General features: G+C 42.4%; 1 protein-coding gene across 1 annotated transcript in view; it reads left to right on the top strand.

Moving 5' to 3' along the window:
* LOC111583716 (electrogenic aspartate/glutamate antiporter SLC25A13, mitochondrial) overlaps positions 1–14,062 on the top strand; it is a 57,445-nt gene that overhangs the window by 19,252 nt on the left and 24,131 nt on the right. Inside the window, exons 8-13 of the mRNA XM_023292924.3 lie at positions 4,238–4,331; positions 5,330–5,414; positions 7,870–7,954; positions 9,553–9,711; positions 11,560–11,612; positions 12,096–12,176. Coding sequence (XP_023148692.2) covers positions 4,238–4,331; positions 5,330–5,414; positions 7,870–7,954; positions 9,553–9,711; positions 11,560–11,612; positions 12,096–12,176 — 557 coding nt within the window. The remainder of the gene's footprint in view (positions 1–4,237; positions 4,332–5,329; positions 5,415–7,869; positions 7,955–9,552; positions 9,712–11,559; positions 11,613–12,095; positions 12,177–14,062) is intronic.

Below are 14,062 nucleotides of genomic sequence, written 5' to 3'. Positions count from 1 at the left end.
CTCTCATTCCTTTCCTCAATACTTGGCAGGGAGCCTAGATGGCTTTCTCTGTCTTTCTTCATCTCTTGCTTTCTGACTCCCTCTTCAGCTCTATCTGTCTGTAAGAAACTATTCTGACCTCTCTCTGCATGGCCCCGGGCCACTAATGTAGCCTTATGATGCTATCAGAAGCCTTATCAGGGGTGTGGACCATACCCGACCCAGACCAAGAGCCCATACACTCTACAAGCTGTTCCCACCATGGGTACACCAAGCCTGGGCTTGGCTCGACCGGTGGTGGCCCATAGCCAGCCAGACCTCCACAGCCACCACCCGTCCACTCTCCACTCCCTGAGTCATTATGGCCTCCTCAGGGACTGCGAGTGCTCAGCTCCATATACTACAGACTGGCCGACAAACACACAGTGTTCACCCATCCGCATGCATCAAATGTGTGTGTATTTTGCAACACGCTTGCTCCTCTCTAACATTTGTCACATGCACGCAAGCATTCAAATACATTCACACAGCCAAGCATGCACACATGTGTAATAATCCTGATTGATTCCTTATGCGCAGCAAGGCCACTGTTTTGCCTTGGAGACACCATTACAGTGCTTAACGCCTACACAAAGCTGAGTGCACACATGTGTCTTAGTGTTTTTTGTGTGTACATGCACAGGAAACCTTAGAGAATATACTTTTTATTGAGCCAGTAGTGTACAACCACATGGCAAATCATGACTCTGTATCTGTGTGAACAGGTTAAAGTCAGCTGTGTGTGGAAGTATGTGTGCTTATGTATGTGGCTCCTTTATTACACACTACCAGAGCTGATGACAGTATGAGCCAATTCACCAAGGATTGTTCTTCAATATATATGTCAGGGATCACATTTTGGACAGCAGGGTTTCTAGCTCAGTTGGTTCACCATTCAAGGTCCCCTGAGGTTGAGACCAACTGACCACTGGATTGACTGCCAAGAAATTTTGTTGACATTCATGGTTCAGATCATGGGAACTATTATCTTTTGTCCTACCCTGACTTTTCCTCTAGCGCCATCATGAGTTTGGTATTAAAGTAAATGTCTTAACAATTTGTGCTATTGATGCATTGCTGTAAACTTTAGCACAAACCTTAATTCCTTACAACTTTAGCAGCTTTGATGATTCTCTGAATTTGCCCTGGGAGCCAGTGAGCAAATGTGAGCATGCTAACATGTTCAACTAAGATGGTAAACATGTTAAACAAACTTTTTAAAATCTGGGATATTAGCATAGCCTTACAGATCTGGTAGCATGGCTATAGACTGTTGTCAACAGAGTTTTCTAAAAATTTGTTTTTATGTAATAGAGTTTTACTCATTTTTTTGGCTTTCATGTTTCACTTCTAAGATTATGCTTGTTTCTTCATGCTGTGCTTTGCAGTTTTTCCTCTTTTTTAGACAGCATCTAAAATGTGCTCTGGATGTGTTTTTTGGTCAAAAGTGCCATTATGATTATTATTGTTGTTGCAAGTGTAGTAGTAGTAGTAGTGGTAATGCTATACTCTTACCAAAACCCTACTAGTTTGCACTCTTTAAGGGCAGAAGACTGATTGTCTTAACAAATTATAATAAAAAGAGCTTGTTTTACACAACTCTGTAATAATTACCTGTTAAGACCTTCTTAAGTGTCAATCTGGAAATATCAGCATTAACTCCCAAACAGATTTTGACATCAGAATTTTCTTTTTTTCATCATATATTACTTTGAAAACTTGACGCTATGTCTTTTACTATCAAGAAACTGCATGGTGACAAGCTAGTTATGTGTGGCTCTGCTTATCATTTAAGCAGAGTATAACGTAACAAAGAAGCAGGTAAATATAAAATGTTTAAAGGGGTCTGTCAGGTGTGTGTGTCTCTGTGTGTGTGTGTGTGTGTGTGTGTGTGTGTGTGTGTGTGTGTGTGTGTGTGTGTGTGTGTGTGTGTGTGTGTGTGTGTGTGTGTGTGTGTGTGTGTGTGTGTGTGTGTGTGGACTACAGGTAGACAGGTTATCAGGATCATGATCTGTGATCTCCCCAGACAGAGCTCTGTCTGTGTTAGTGTGTGTGTCTGTGTGTGTGTCTGTGTGTGTGTATGTGTGTGCGTGAGTTTACTCTTGTGTAAGTATGCCGTCTCACATGCTTGTGAGCGTTACCTGCATGTACCCATAGATATGTGTGTGTGAGAGAGAGAAAGAGAGCATGCCTCAGGGGTAAGCTGAGCCTCGGCGGGGTGAATGGCTCCAGTGTAGGACGACTTTGTCACAACCCCAGTGTGCTGCTCTTTGAATAAAGCAGGTCAAACAATGCTGACTCCTCCACTGTAAGCCAGCCTACAGTCAACCTGTTCATTTTTCACCCAACAATAGACCAGGTCTTAAGTTACGACATGCTAAATCTGCCTCAAAGAACTTTCGAAATCCATAACTCTCCGTGGCCATTTTTTTATTCTGTGTTCTTCAGCATGCTTTGACACTTTTTTCTTTGTAGGTCAAAATCAAGTCACAGAGTTGGTGGTGTGAGTGACAGATATTAATGGGAAAAGGCATCATAAAACACTAACATTTATTCCTGTCATTGCCAATTACTCCTTTATCACTCTTTATTTTCTTATTCCTCTGCGTATGTGTTCCTCTCCAATGACAAGAACAACAAAAACACAATGCAGTGCAAGACTTTAGTAAGGTAGTATCCATCACCCAATTGATCCACCTCAACCTTGAATTCAAGAAAAACAGGTTATGTCCTGGTTGTGAAGCACTGGACTAGCTATTGTAGAAACTACTCCCACAAAATATGGTGCCTGGGTTGCTCTGCGTCATCCAGCCATTATACACCTGTCTCTGTAATTATTCAGAAATATTCTTGCTGGCCTTTGGGATCTTCCAAACCTATTCCTTGTCTCCTATTCTGTTTAAATTTTTCTCAAATGCAATTCTAAATCACAGTCAAGCAGTTGAGAATATCCAGTTTGGTGATATCACAGTTGAATTGTGGTTTGCTAATGATGTCATTGTGTTGGTTCCAGCAGGCATGACTTCAGCAGGCTATGGGACAGTTTGTAGCCATCTGTTAGGATCATTGTCCACATCCTCAAATATTAGGCCAGGAAAAAAAAAGGGCAAATTAAGTTAACTCTTTGTTAAGAAAGAGACATTGTCTCACAGTACAGAGAGATGAATCGCTGGACTTTCGTACAAGTGCAGATATACTGCTGAATGAGGTGGACAGGCAGATTGCTGTCCTGTCTGCTGTGATGTGGATTTAGTGTTGTACTCTGAAGGTGAAAATGGATCTGGGCCTCAATGCTAGACTCTCCATTTACCTGTCAATTTACGTTCCAAGACTCCCCTATGATCATGAGCTCTGAGCTGGCATCTCAGAAACTCATAGGCAGTTCACAGTGGATATGCAGCTCCTTTGCATTAAAACAAGCCAGTTGAGATAGGTTAGATATCTGATCATATTGCTTCCTGTGGGCCTTCCCATGGAGCTTCCCAAACCACTCTACCAGTAATCTTTGGGGATGGACACAGGACCCCTGAGAGTGTTCTATGGTGTCTGGCAATTGGGACAGTAGCAGCGGCTCTTTTGGGTCCTGTGAATTGCAGAGTTAGGGCTCTTTGGACGGAGCTTGTATTCCATGGATGCAATGGCATTGGCATGTGGACAGTTTTTTGCAGTGTCAACATCTTGGACTCTTTGTGGTATTCCTCCAGCTCTGCCTGAGCAATATTTGAGTGGTGGCAGGGTGCATTATGCTGCTGGGGAGGCTACTGTTGTCAGGGTGTGCTTGGTCTGGAACAATGTTTGGGTGGGTGGTGCATGTCAAAGTAGCATCCACTTAAGCCCAGGATCTAAGGTTTCCCAGCAGAACATTGCATTGTAGCAAGATGATGAGCAGTATACGCTTTACCTATCAGTGATTTTAGTGGTCATTGGTGTTTGTATGTCATGTGGCCTGGGGATATCTCGGGATCCTCCGGGTTGAAATAGGCTGAGGAAAAAATGTCTCAACTGGAGACTGGAGAGCATTTTCTTAGTTTGCTGCCACTGTGACCTGGACACACCTAAGCTGATAAGTGGACAAAAAGGAATGTTTTCATTGTATGACAATCAGTTTTCAAATCTATGCACATATATATAAATGTATAAGATATAAAATATATTTGTATCTCACGATGTGGTACTAAATTTTAGTCAAAACTAAACAAGAATGTCTTTTTCTTTGTAGAGGAGTTCATTGTGGCAGCTCAGAGGTTTGGCCAGGTGACACCCATGGAAGTCGACATCCTCTTTCAACTGGCTGACCTGTCAGAGCCTCGTGGGTAAGACATGCAAATAGATATGCACACATAGAGATACATAAACGACAAGGCTAATTCATGTATACACATACAAACAGCTGTCCAGGTAGAAAATCATAGAAGCTTTATTTATTGTGTGCCATCTGTGAGTGAGTGAGTACAATACAATACAAGGATTCATTCCATGTATTTTGTGAATTGCAGCGGAATAGTGGAATAGCATCTCACAATTACAAGACTATTCCAAACTTGCCCCTCCCCGAAAGTGCAGATTTAGCCCCAGGGTCCATATCTCAGTGAGATGAGCGCTTTCTCAAACTTCTCCGATCAAAAGAATCAGACATGTATCCAGTGCCAGAGAATCTTCTTTCAGTCCAAACACAATCCAAGCTTCCATTTATCATAAAAAAGGGGCAATTCCAGTCGCTGTAATCCGTGGCACAAAACAACTGTATCTGTCTCACATTCCCCCACTTCCTTTGCGTCTGCCTCGCGGCCCGACCAGTGTGTTCATAATTTCTAACCCCGGCCTGAGACACCACTTGATTATTATTTCTGGGCAATGGGATACTTTAATAGCTCTCTCTACTCCCCTTGATTGGAGATGTGAGAGATAATAGCCCCAATATTCAGAGGAGAGGGGTGGGGAGTCGGGGAGGATTTGGCGTTCCCAGTTCCCTGAGCCTGGGAATTCTGGGACCGTCGCAGAGATGCAATGGAAAGACATCCAAAGGTTAAATTATCTTTGTTGTACTTGGAAGAAGTGATAAAGGAATATGAGCTGTCGGTTCCTATAGATCGGTTGTCTAACTCAGCCATGCCAAGTGCAGGTCTGGATTTGTGAATGCCACAGTATTTTCACATGGAACGATGGCAAAGTATCCACAAACTTTGAGTAACTTCAGACTGACAGATTGAGCGCACCAAGGTCACCGATTTGGGAATACACGAATGAAATTATAATTCCCTGAGAGTTACTTGAAACTTCTCACTCTCTCCGGTCTCTTTCTCTTCACCAGACGTGTTGGTTTAGTGGACATTGAGAAGATTGCTCCGCTGGAAGAAGGCGCCCTGCCCTACAACTTGGCTGAGATCCAGAGACAGGTACAGAATATGAAGACTTGTTGATGTGTTTGGTTTCCTCTTCCACATTGGCAGCTCTTTCCTTCTCGATACGTTCTCTTGGGCTAAATGTCACCGCACAGATGATGAAGATTTATAATTAAGGATAATGATATCTCCTGTTCGCATGTAATTAATCCCCCTAAACAAAGCATCAGTTTGAGCTGTGATTTTGGCATGAATTACATAATTAATGCATACATAGACATTGGTTCCAAGTCACATCAAAGTGAAATAAAGGAGTACAGGAGACACAAATCCCAACATTTTTTTTGTCAGGTATAATGTGGAAAGTTGGCCCTCAAAATGCCGGTCGCCCAGTACCCATCAGCTCTGCTCATTTTCAAAAGTTCATACCAAGGGTCAGACCGAGTTGTGTTCGACAAGTTCCCATCATAGACTTGAAGCTAAAAAGACTCAGAAGAAACACCACTAGACCTCTCCCTGACATGTGGTTGACGTCTTAAAAAAACATAGACACACAACTCACAAATCCATGGAAATAAAGATGAGCAGAGCCATCCTCAAGACCTGATGAAAGTCAAACATGCTTCAAGTTGCAAGTAATAGCTAGCTAACAAGAGCAATTTGTAACAAAGGAAAGTAAGAAGGTCGTATGGACAGCCAGACAGATGAGCAGAGGACTATTTTCTTACTCAGGCTGTTTGGTCAGAGTTGTGTTGCCTGGTGGGTTCCAGCGCTACAGTGAAGGCTTGGCCAGGCCATATTGGAGTAGGCTGGGGCCAAAGGGGAGAAAGCAAAGGGGCCCAGCACTACACAGACGCCAGTCCCACCACAATGAGCCACTTTAGGCCCTTGTGGTTTGGGCTCAGGGGCTGGCCGCCAGCTAGCTGGAGCTCTCTCTCTCCTCATCTTTTGCTACTTCTCTCCATTTCTTTTTTGATCTACTCCTCTCTCTCTCTCTCTCTCTCTTTCTCCCTCTCTCCCTCTCGCATATGCGTGTTTGTCAGCTTGCCTTTTCTCTCTTTATATCCTGTTAACTTGTTCCCTCTTTCTCCCTCAAACATCCTGACAGTATTGCCAAGTAAAATCAGCCTTCAGGCAGACAGAGATGAGGAGGATGAAGTGGAGGAGGTTATGTGAAGGAAGTGGGGTTTCACTTTGACAGGTGGACCTATTTTAGAGACTCCCATCCCCCTCACACATGTGCGGACACACACACACACACACACACACACACACACACGCGCACACACACACACACATATATACAACCCCCTCCCCACCCTAGAGGCCAGGGCTGGGGAGACCGGTCAAGTCAACAGGTACCTCAGGTGGATGTGGGAGTGTGGCTGTTACTGCGTAGCTAATAGGGGCAACTAACACTCCTCTGCTTTTTGATTTGATTGGATTTAGGTTGCACAAATAAATTCCTGTGAGACTAATGTTAATCCAGCTGAGCTATAAACAATTGTGAGCAGAAATGTTAACAAATATTTGCAGCTTTATATGTATCCTCAGTTTTATGTGGAGATGGCGTTATGCATGTGCATCGGAAAGAAATATTTGTTCATTATATGTAATTATGTTTTCTGATCAATGCTGTTATAAATACTTGAAAAGTTTGGACAAAACTGTTGATATATTTTAAAATGTACTTTTCTAGTTTTTATGTGACTTTTCTTTTTTTTCTAGAGTTGTAATGTATACTACATCTGTAACCCGAATCATAAACTCCAACTCACATGTTTTGCGGCAGAAATGTCATTAACTGGCATTTAAACTGCTCTTCTACCACCTGATCACTTGAGTTGTATTTTTTTGTTGCTATTCTCATTTTTTTAGTGCTTAAACAATTGCTCAGTTGAACAATTCCTTAATTGGGGCAAAATGAGACATTGTGATTTTTCAAGAAAAAAACTGCTTACCATTTTGTGTTTACTGTTCCCTGATACAAAGGTTTGTTATGATTCTGTATCAAATTGATTTTATTTAGGTTTTTGTGTGTTCATTGCACAAAACAAGCATCGTGAGGATGCTGTCTTCAGCTATGAACATGTTTCACTATTTTTCCAGCATTACCATAAACAATGGATGAGTTGATCTGAACAACGTGGAGCACATTATCATGAGACTAAATGTCTTGACTATGTCCTGAAACATTTCAGTAATCAATGAGTTATACATGTGTTTAGTTGTGCATGTCATTAGTTAAAAACATGCATTCGATCAGCTTCACTTTTCCATTTCTTATGAGATTAATTACATTTATACTCTATGCTAATGTCCCTTTAATGTTAAAGTCTACACAGCAGGTGAGAAAAATTTCTGGGAGGTTGATTTAAATATGTGGTGTGCAGTATTGAGGTATACCGTCACAGCTAAAGAGAGTCACAAGACTCTCTTTAGTTGTTAATTTGTAGTCTTCCACTTCTGCACTAATGTCTTTATTGTCTTTTTTCCTGTGTGCGAGCAGCAGTTGGGCAGTGATGGCTCCCGCCCTGTCCTTATCCAGGTGGCAGAGTCGGTCTACAGATTCGCTCTTGGCTCAGTAGCAGGGGGTAAGAGTCACGCCCCATTGGCTCCCTGCATACCTTCACCCCACCACCCTCCCACCCACCTACCTACCTGCTCGCCTACCTGCCCCCCGCCCTGTGCTGTCCTCATAAGAAAAGGGTGAGAGAGAGAGAGGACAATGGCCCCTCTATTGCCCTTTCCCTTCTTTACAAGAGCAGCAGTCACCGCCCTCCTTAAAAAGAAGTGCTCCCTCTCTTTCTTGTTCTCATTCAATCTCTCTCTCTCTCTATCTTTTCCCGTCTCTCTGCCATCCTTCGTTCTGCCCTGTCTCATGCCTCTCTGCGTGGCATGGGAAAACCCTCCTCTGTGTCCTTTTGTACGTGTGTGAGTGATCAGAAGACATGCGATGGGGGTGGGGGGTTAAGGATGGTACCTAGGCCTTGTGTTTGGCTCCAGACACCCCACTGTTTTTCTACTCCTCCTCCTCCCTTCCTTCATTCCTCCCTTTTCCTCCTCTTCCTATCCCAAGGGAGACAGCTTAATAAGGAGGTATGGGTCTTCCATCCCTTCTTCTTTCTCGGTCTCTCTCTAATTAAATCTGTCGCCTTGGGTCGGATCTTTTTGTTTGTGTCCGCGTGACAGGCCGAAGACACTGCAGCTCAAAACACTTCGACATCCTTCTGAACCGTTTTCCCGCACACTTCCCCTTCCTCCTTCATCTTCTCCTCCTCTGCTTCCTCTTCCTCCTCTTAAAGGGTCAGTTCACCCAAATTACCAAGACAGTTTTTCTCACCTATCTTTAGTTGCATTTATCAACTGCAGGTAATTTACATTTTTCAGAACAACGAAAGTGAATGGAATTTAGTTTGCATTGCTCATGGCACTAAAAAAAAATGTATGCCCTCTTAACAACACAAACTTTTGGCAAATTACTCAGTTCAACCTGATGAATACCACCCAATAGCCTGCATGCTAGTGAAATTTGATTTACTACTATATAACACTATCTGTTACATATCTGTTTCACTCCATTTGTGGTCATGTTTCAGTTTTCCTATCACATCACAAGGCATTACAATTCTTAAGTCAAGCAGGTGTTTCATATCTTCGTATGAGTCTTGAAATAGGCCTTGATCATTCATAAATTTTGTTTGTGTCTTCCGAGTGCAAGAAAATTGGTGAATGTGACAATTTCTCTCAAATCACTTCTTCGTGCCACTTAAGAACAAATCTATTTGTACAAGTGATTCTTGAGTGAGACTCGGCATCTCCTTTATCCTGATTACTTTACTGAATATGCTGTCAACATTTGTGACACTTCTTTCTGCTCAGTTACTACTCTAGTCCCAATGAAAGCAGTTGCATTTTTTTAAAGCGAACAGGCCATTCAATCTAGATCTTTAGCTGCATTTTGCACAAAGCTTTCCCAGTAATTTGTATGAACACATTTTGTAGAGAGAAGGTAGTTCAACTCCTCCATGTTCGGAGTTACTTTTCCAAATTTTCTTGCTGGAAAACAGATGCTGGTCAGGGCAAAGGGACGGCATGGTCATTAAACATCATTAAAAACTGTAATTAAATAAACATAAATATACTCTCATAACTTGTGGCCAGTATCTAAATAGATATGTCTTGTTCGTAGCTGTGGGTGCCACTGCAGTGTATCCCATTGATCTGGTGAAGACACGTATGCAGAACCAGAGGAGCAGCGGGTCCTTGGTGGGAGAACTCATGTACAAGAACAGTTTTGACTGCTTCAAGAAGGTGGTGCGCTACGAGGGCTTCTTCGGCCTTTACCGAGGTCAGTGTACATGAACAGAAAACTTACACCTTTATGCAAATGGCTGGCAAATATCCACACATAGTTATATCAAATCAGTTTTTGTTACCCACTCTATATTAATGTTGGAGGATTTTGCAGCTACTGTAGTGTAGCATGTTCTTTATCTGCCACTACAATGTATCACTGGTACTTTCCAGATAATTTTTCTCAGCATATAGAAAGCACTTCATGCTGGTTTGACATACACTACATTATTTTGTCAAATTTAAAATAAATTGAATCCACCCCCGCAGTCGTATTTGCAAACAACTTTCAGGAAAAACAACCCACGTGAAGTCAAATCTTCAAAACAGGTTCTCAAGGAAAAGGCGCAGAGATGAGAGAGAAGAAAGAAGAATTGCATAGTAGGGACAATAAAAGAGAAGGGAAGCGAGAGGAGACGAGAGGAGAAGAAAAGTGTAGGGTGGACAGGAGGGCGGTGCGGGTTCACCTCTCTGTTGACCTGTCTTCTTTGAAGTGATTACCGACTGGCTGGGGACTTTCTGAGCAGGACAATGAACGTCACACGCAAGGCCACATACCTTTAGGCCTGTGTCACGATGTAGTGATGTCGCACGTCTAGACCTACACACTCATACAAACACATTATAGACGCTGAGCAGACACACAACTATGCAGGCACGTAGTGGACTACTTGGGCATGCAGGTACGTACATACCAGGGCAAGACATCCATAATGACTACCTGTCCTGTCCTCAGAAACTGCGGTTAGTGTGTCTGTGTCTGTATTGTTGGGGTCAGATTAAAGAAGGATTGAAAGAGGTCCCCTGGAACGGCGGCAAGGCCTTTTTAAAAATCCCAGGATTTTGATTGACAGATCTGGGCTCCCGAGAGGAAACTTGAATGCTTGAATTTCTGTGGGAAACACAAAGGCTATCAGGAGTGAAGTGGCCTCAGAGACACGGAGACAGACAGGCCTGGCTCCAGGTAGATGGCCAGACAGGTATCCTGGCAGGCAAACTGTAGTTATGTAATATAAGTTGAAAGTGCCTTCACTGTTGGAAAAATCTCCTGCGGCAAGAATGTGGAATTAGTGGTACACAATTGCTTTTGTTGTATGATGCCGAGATCTGTCATGAACCAAATGGCACAAGAAAAAACAGGAGCATCTTTTTCTTACGTGGATGGTTTTGCGAAAATTAATTTAGAGTATTTTCATGTGCCCTTTTGTATGTATTCACATTTGTCCTTTGTTGATGAAAGCATGTAAGCTTTTGGAGGAAAAAAAACCTTCAAAAGTGATTATTTTTTGCTTTTTTATGAAGTCCAAGGAGGTCCATTTGCCAAGTTCCAAATGGAGTATATGATTGTGAGCGATTGTGTGGCCTCACTACGCACAGACTGCTGTGGATTATTGACTGTGTTTGTTGCTTTGAAGAAATCATCAAGTGTGTGTTTCCTGCTTTGGGGCTGGGTAAGGGGGCCAAGTTTCATTGTGCTCTGTTGTGATTATTTTGTTTATTTTTATCCGTCTCTGGGTTGTAATTGAGGTCTGCGTAAACTTTTGGTTGGTTTATTTTATACTCTGCCCTTTTTTCCTATTCTGGGAAGCAGTTTCGCTCACTTCATCCTCTCTTTACCCTTTCTTCCTCTCTCTCTTGTTGCTACTCTGATGTCCCCACACTCCACATCAATAGATTTCATTAGTGTCTGGGGGATCTTGCACGGTCAGACGCATGCAGCGGGAAGCCACACTTGATGTGGAGTGTGTGGAAGTGGTATATGTATATGTATATATGTGTGTGTGAGAGTAGGGGTACCACAGTGCTCTTTTTTTCTAATCATCTTGTCGTTTCCTAATGATAGGTCTGGTACCACAGCTACTGGGTGTGGCGCCCGAGAAAGCCATAAAGCTCACAGTAAGTCGCTGTGTTAGAAAGCGTGCAGATACACGCATGTGCATTCACATAGACACAGATCCAGAAGGGTCTTCCGGCACTTTGATCTCGTGGGTGGATTTTATATAATCTGATACTACACAACATAAAGATAGACAAATGAATAATTGCATCTGTTAACTGTCAGTCAGATATCTTGATTAAAAGCATTTACAGCATATTATATTTGTGGTGCACTCAGTGACGCGCACCATCAGCATTACTGTTGTCATTGCAACATATGTCAGTATCTGCTGATTATTGCTGTGTGTTCTTGTTAATACCACAGATGTTATTTTATAAACTCCAGCTGTGAGTTAAATCAACAAACACATTGTCAGTATTAAGAAGTAGCATTAGAATTTATGAAATTGATTTCCAACTCATTTAGGTCATATACAAACCTTTATATTGATTTTCTGATCTGCTATAGTACCTTTAACATCATAACTTTTGTGTCTCCAGGTGAATGACTTTGTGCGAGGAAAGACCAGACAGAAAGATGGTACTGTCCCTCTGGCTGCTGAGATCCTGGCTGGTGGATGTGTAAGTTTCAAGTCATGAGCTTGTTTGCAGATACAGTGGAGAGTAAGGTCAGTGGTGACAATGTGGTGAGAATTTGGGTGAACTGTTTATATTCCATGAACCCGAAAAACACAACAATACATATTATAAGCTAAGACCTTCTGTAAGAAAATATCATGATCAGATAAAATTAGATAATGGTAAAAAGAAATCCATTTGTGTTTCTATTTTATCCTTATTATTGTATCTTAAAATTAAAGATTTCCAATTTTAACCAAGTGTTAAATTCAATTCAGTCAATATCGCTTTGTGCAATATCATATTTTTCACAATAAAACTGACAGATTTTTTTATGTGATGAAAAGCTTTTCAAAAACCTCCAAGTAGCAACCTACTTGCTGAAAGCTGGACCATACAATAAGACAGGCCTGCTTGATTCTTTCGATGGAATCGCTCTTTTAATGACAGTGTTCCCCTTCCCATGTGCAAATGTTGCAGGGGCACCGTCACTGTATCTTGGACTTAGCTCTGCTCAAGACAGTTGTGACTTGTTCAAAGAGTATTTGTTTCCTTGATAACATAATGATAATGAGGTGCAGTCAGACCATGCTCTAGCGCTGAGACAGGGAGATCACTATTTTCCATGCAACACGATTTACTGTTTGGTTTATTCTGTTTATGAATTCTGATGCCACTGATGATGCATGTCGACAGGATCTGACATGTCCACAGTACACATTCATTGTCGACTTGAGCAGCCATGCAATGTATTCTAGTTGCATCTTGTCGCATTTTGAGAGATGAGGCATTATGTTGCCCGCTCCTCGTTTACAAAAAGCAGAGGTCTTGGTTACTTTGCGCAAATCAGGGTCATCTAGCAAGACTTGCCACTTCTGGAAACTCCCAAGAAACTTTTGTAAACTATTTTCATATTGTAAAAGAAGTCTTCCAGATTGCCATTTTGGTGAATTCTTGGAGCAGACAGCCCATGAATGAAAGCTAACAGTGTTTGTGTGAGGAGGATGTAGCCTGCTTAGTTGTACACCCATCAAGTGTCCAATTCTAGTAGACTGCGTGACCCCTGGTGTCCAAGAAAGCCCCCCTGGACACGAACTATGACGATGTCTAATCATATCTAACGATCACACCAGTCCATTAAATAGAAATTCTGCTCAGTTTCTTGGTCAGATTCAGTTCACAGTCAACATTACATACTTCAGTGTACGGTCCCTCTGTCTCCTTTTTCCTCATCCAGACTCTTCAAAGTGCACTGTGTTGAAATGATGCTGTGCAGCACCCTAGCAGTGTGTACAGTATTACGACAGCATGCATCTCTTAACTATGCTGACCTGTTTTCTGAGTGCTGCCCCTGTGACAGCTGAGCAGACAGACATGGACTTGTTTGGAGGCCAGGAATCGCTGTTTGTTGATGGAACTTGTAGAGATCACACATGAAAGAGCAAACACACACACCGTGCACGCTTATGTGCGCACGTGTAACAAACCAAAGAGCATACAGGTGCGCGCACACACACACACACTTTCAGGGAGGAGACATAGATTGACAGCAGCTGCTACCTGAGCCCCCCTCCAACCAGTCTGTTACCTGCTCCCTCCCATCATAGGTTTTGATCACTGAGCTGTCACAGTTTACCCCTTAACACACATACACATACATATGCGCACACACACACACACACACACACACACACACACACACACACACACACACACACACACACAGAGCGAGTGAGTCCTCCAAGGCTGGCAGCCTTAGCCTGAGCAAATGAAAGAAGTTCTTTCACTCAACCCTCTTTTGATGCTGATCACTAAAGCAAAGTATTTCAGGATACACAAGTCATTATGGGTTTAGCTCCACTCAGGCACATTCAATTGACCTTATTAGT

This window comes from Amphiprion ocellaris, chromosome 15, assembly GCF_022539595.1.
Source record: "Amphiprion ocellaris isolate individual 3 ecotype Okinawa chromosome 15, ASM2253959v1, whole genome shotgun sequence".
Taxonomy (NCBI): domain Eukaryota; kingdom Metazoa; phylum Chordata; class Actinopteri; family Pomacentridae; genus Amphiprion; species Amphiprion ocellaris.
Note: the sequence above shows the minus strand (reverse complement) of the source record. Positions and strands in the feature narration are given on the sequence as shown.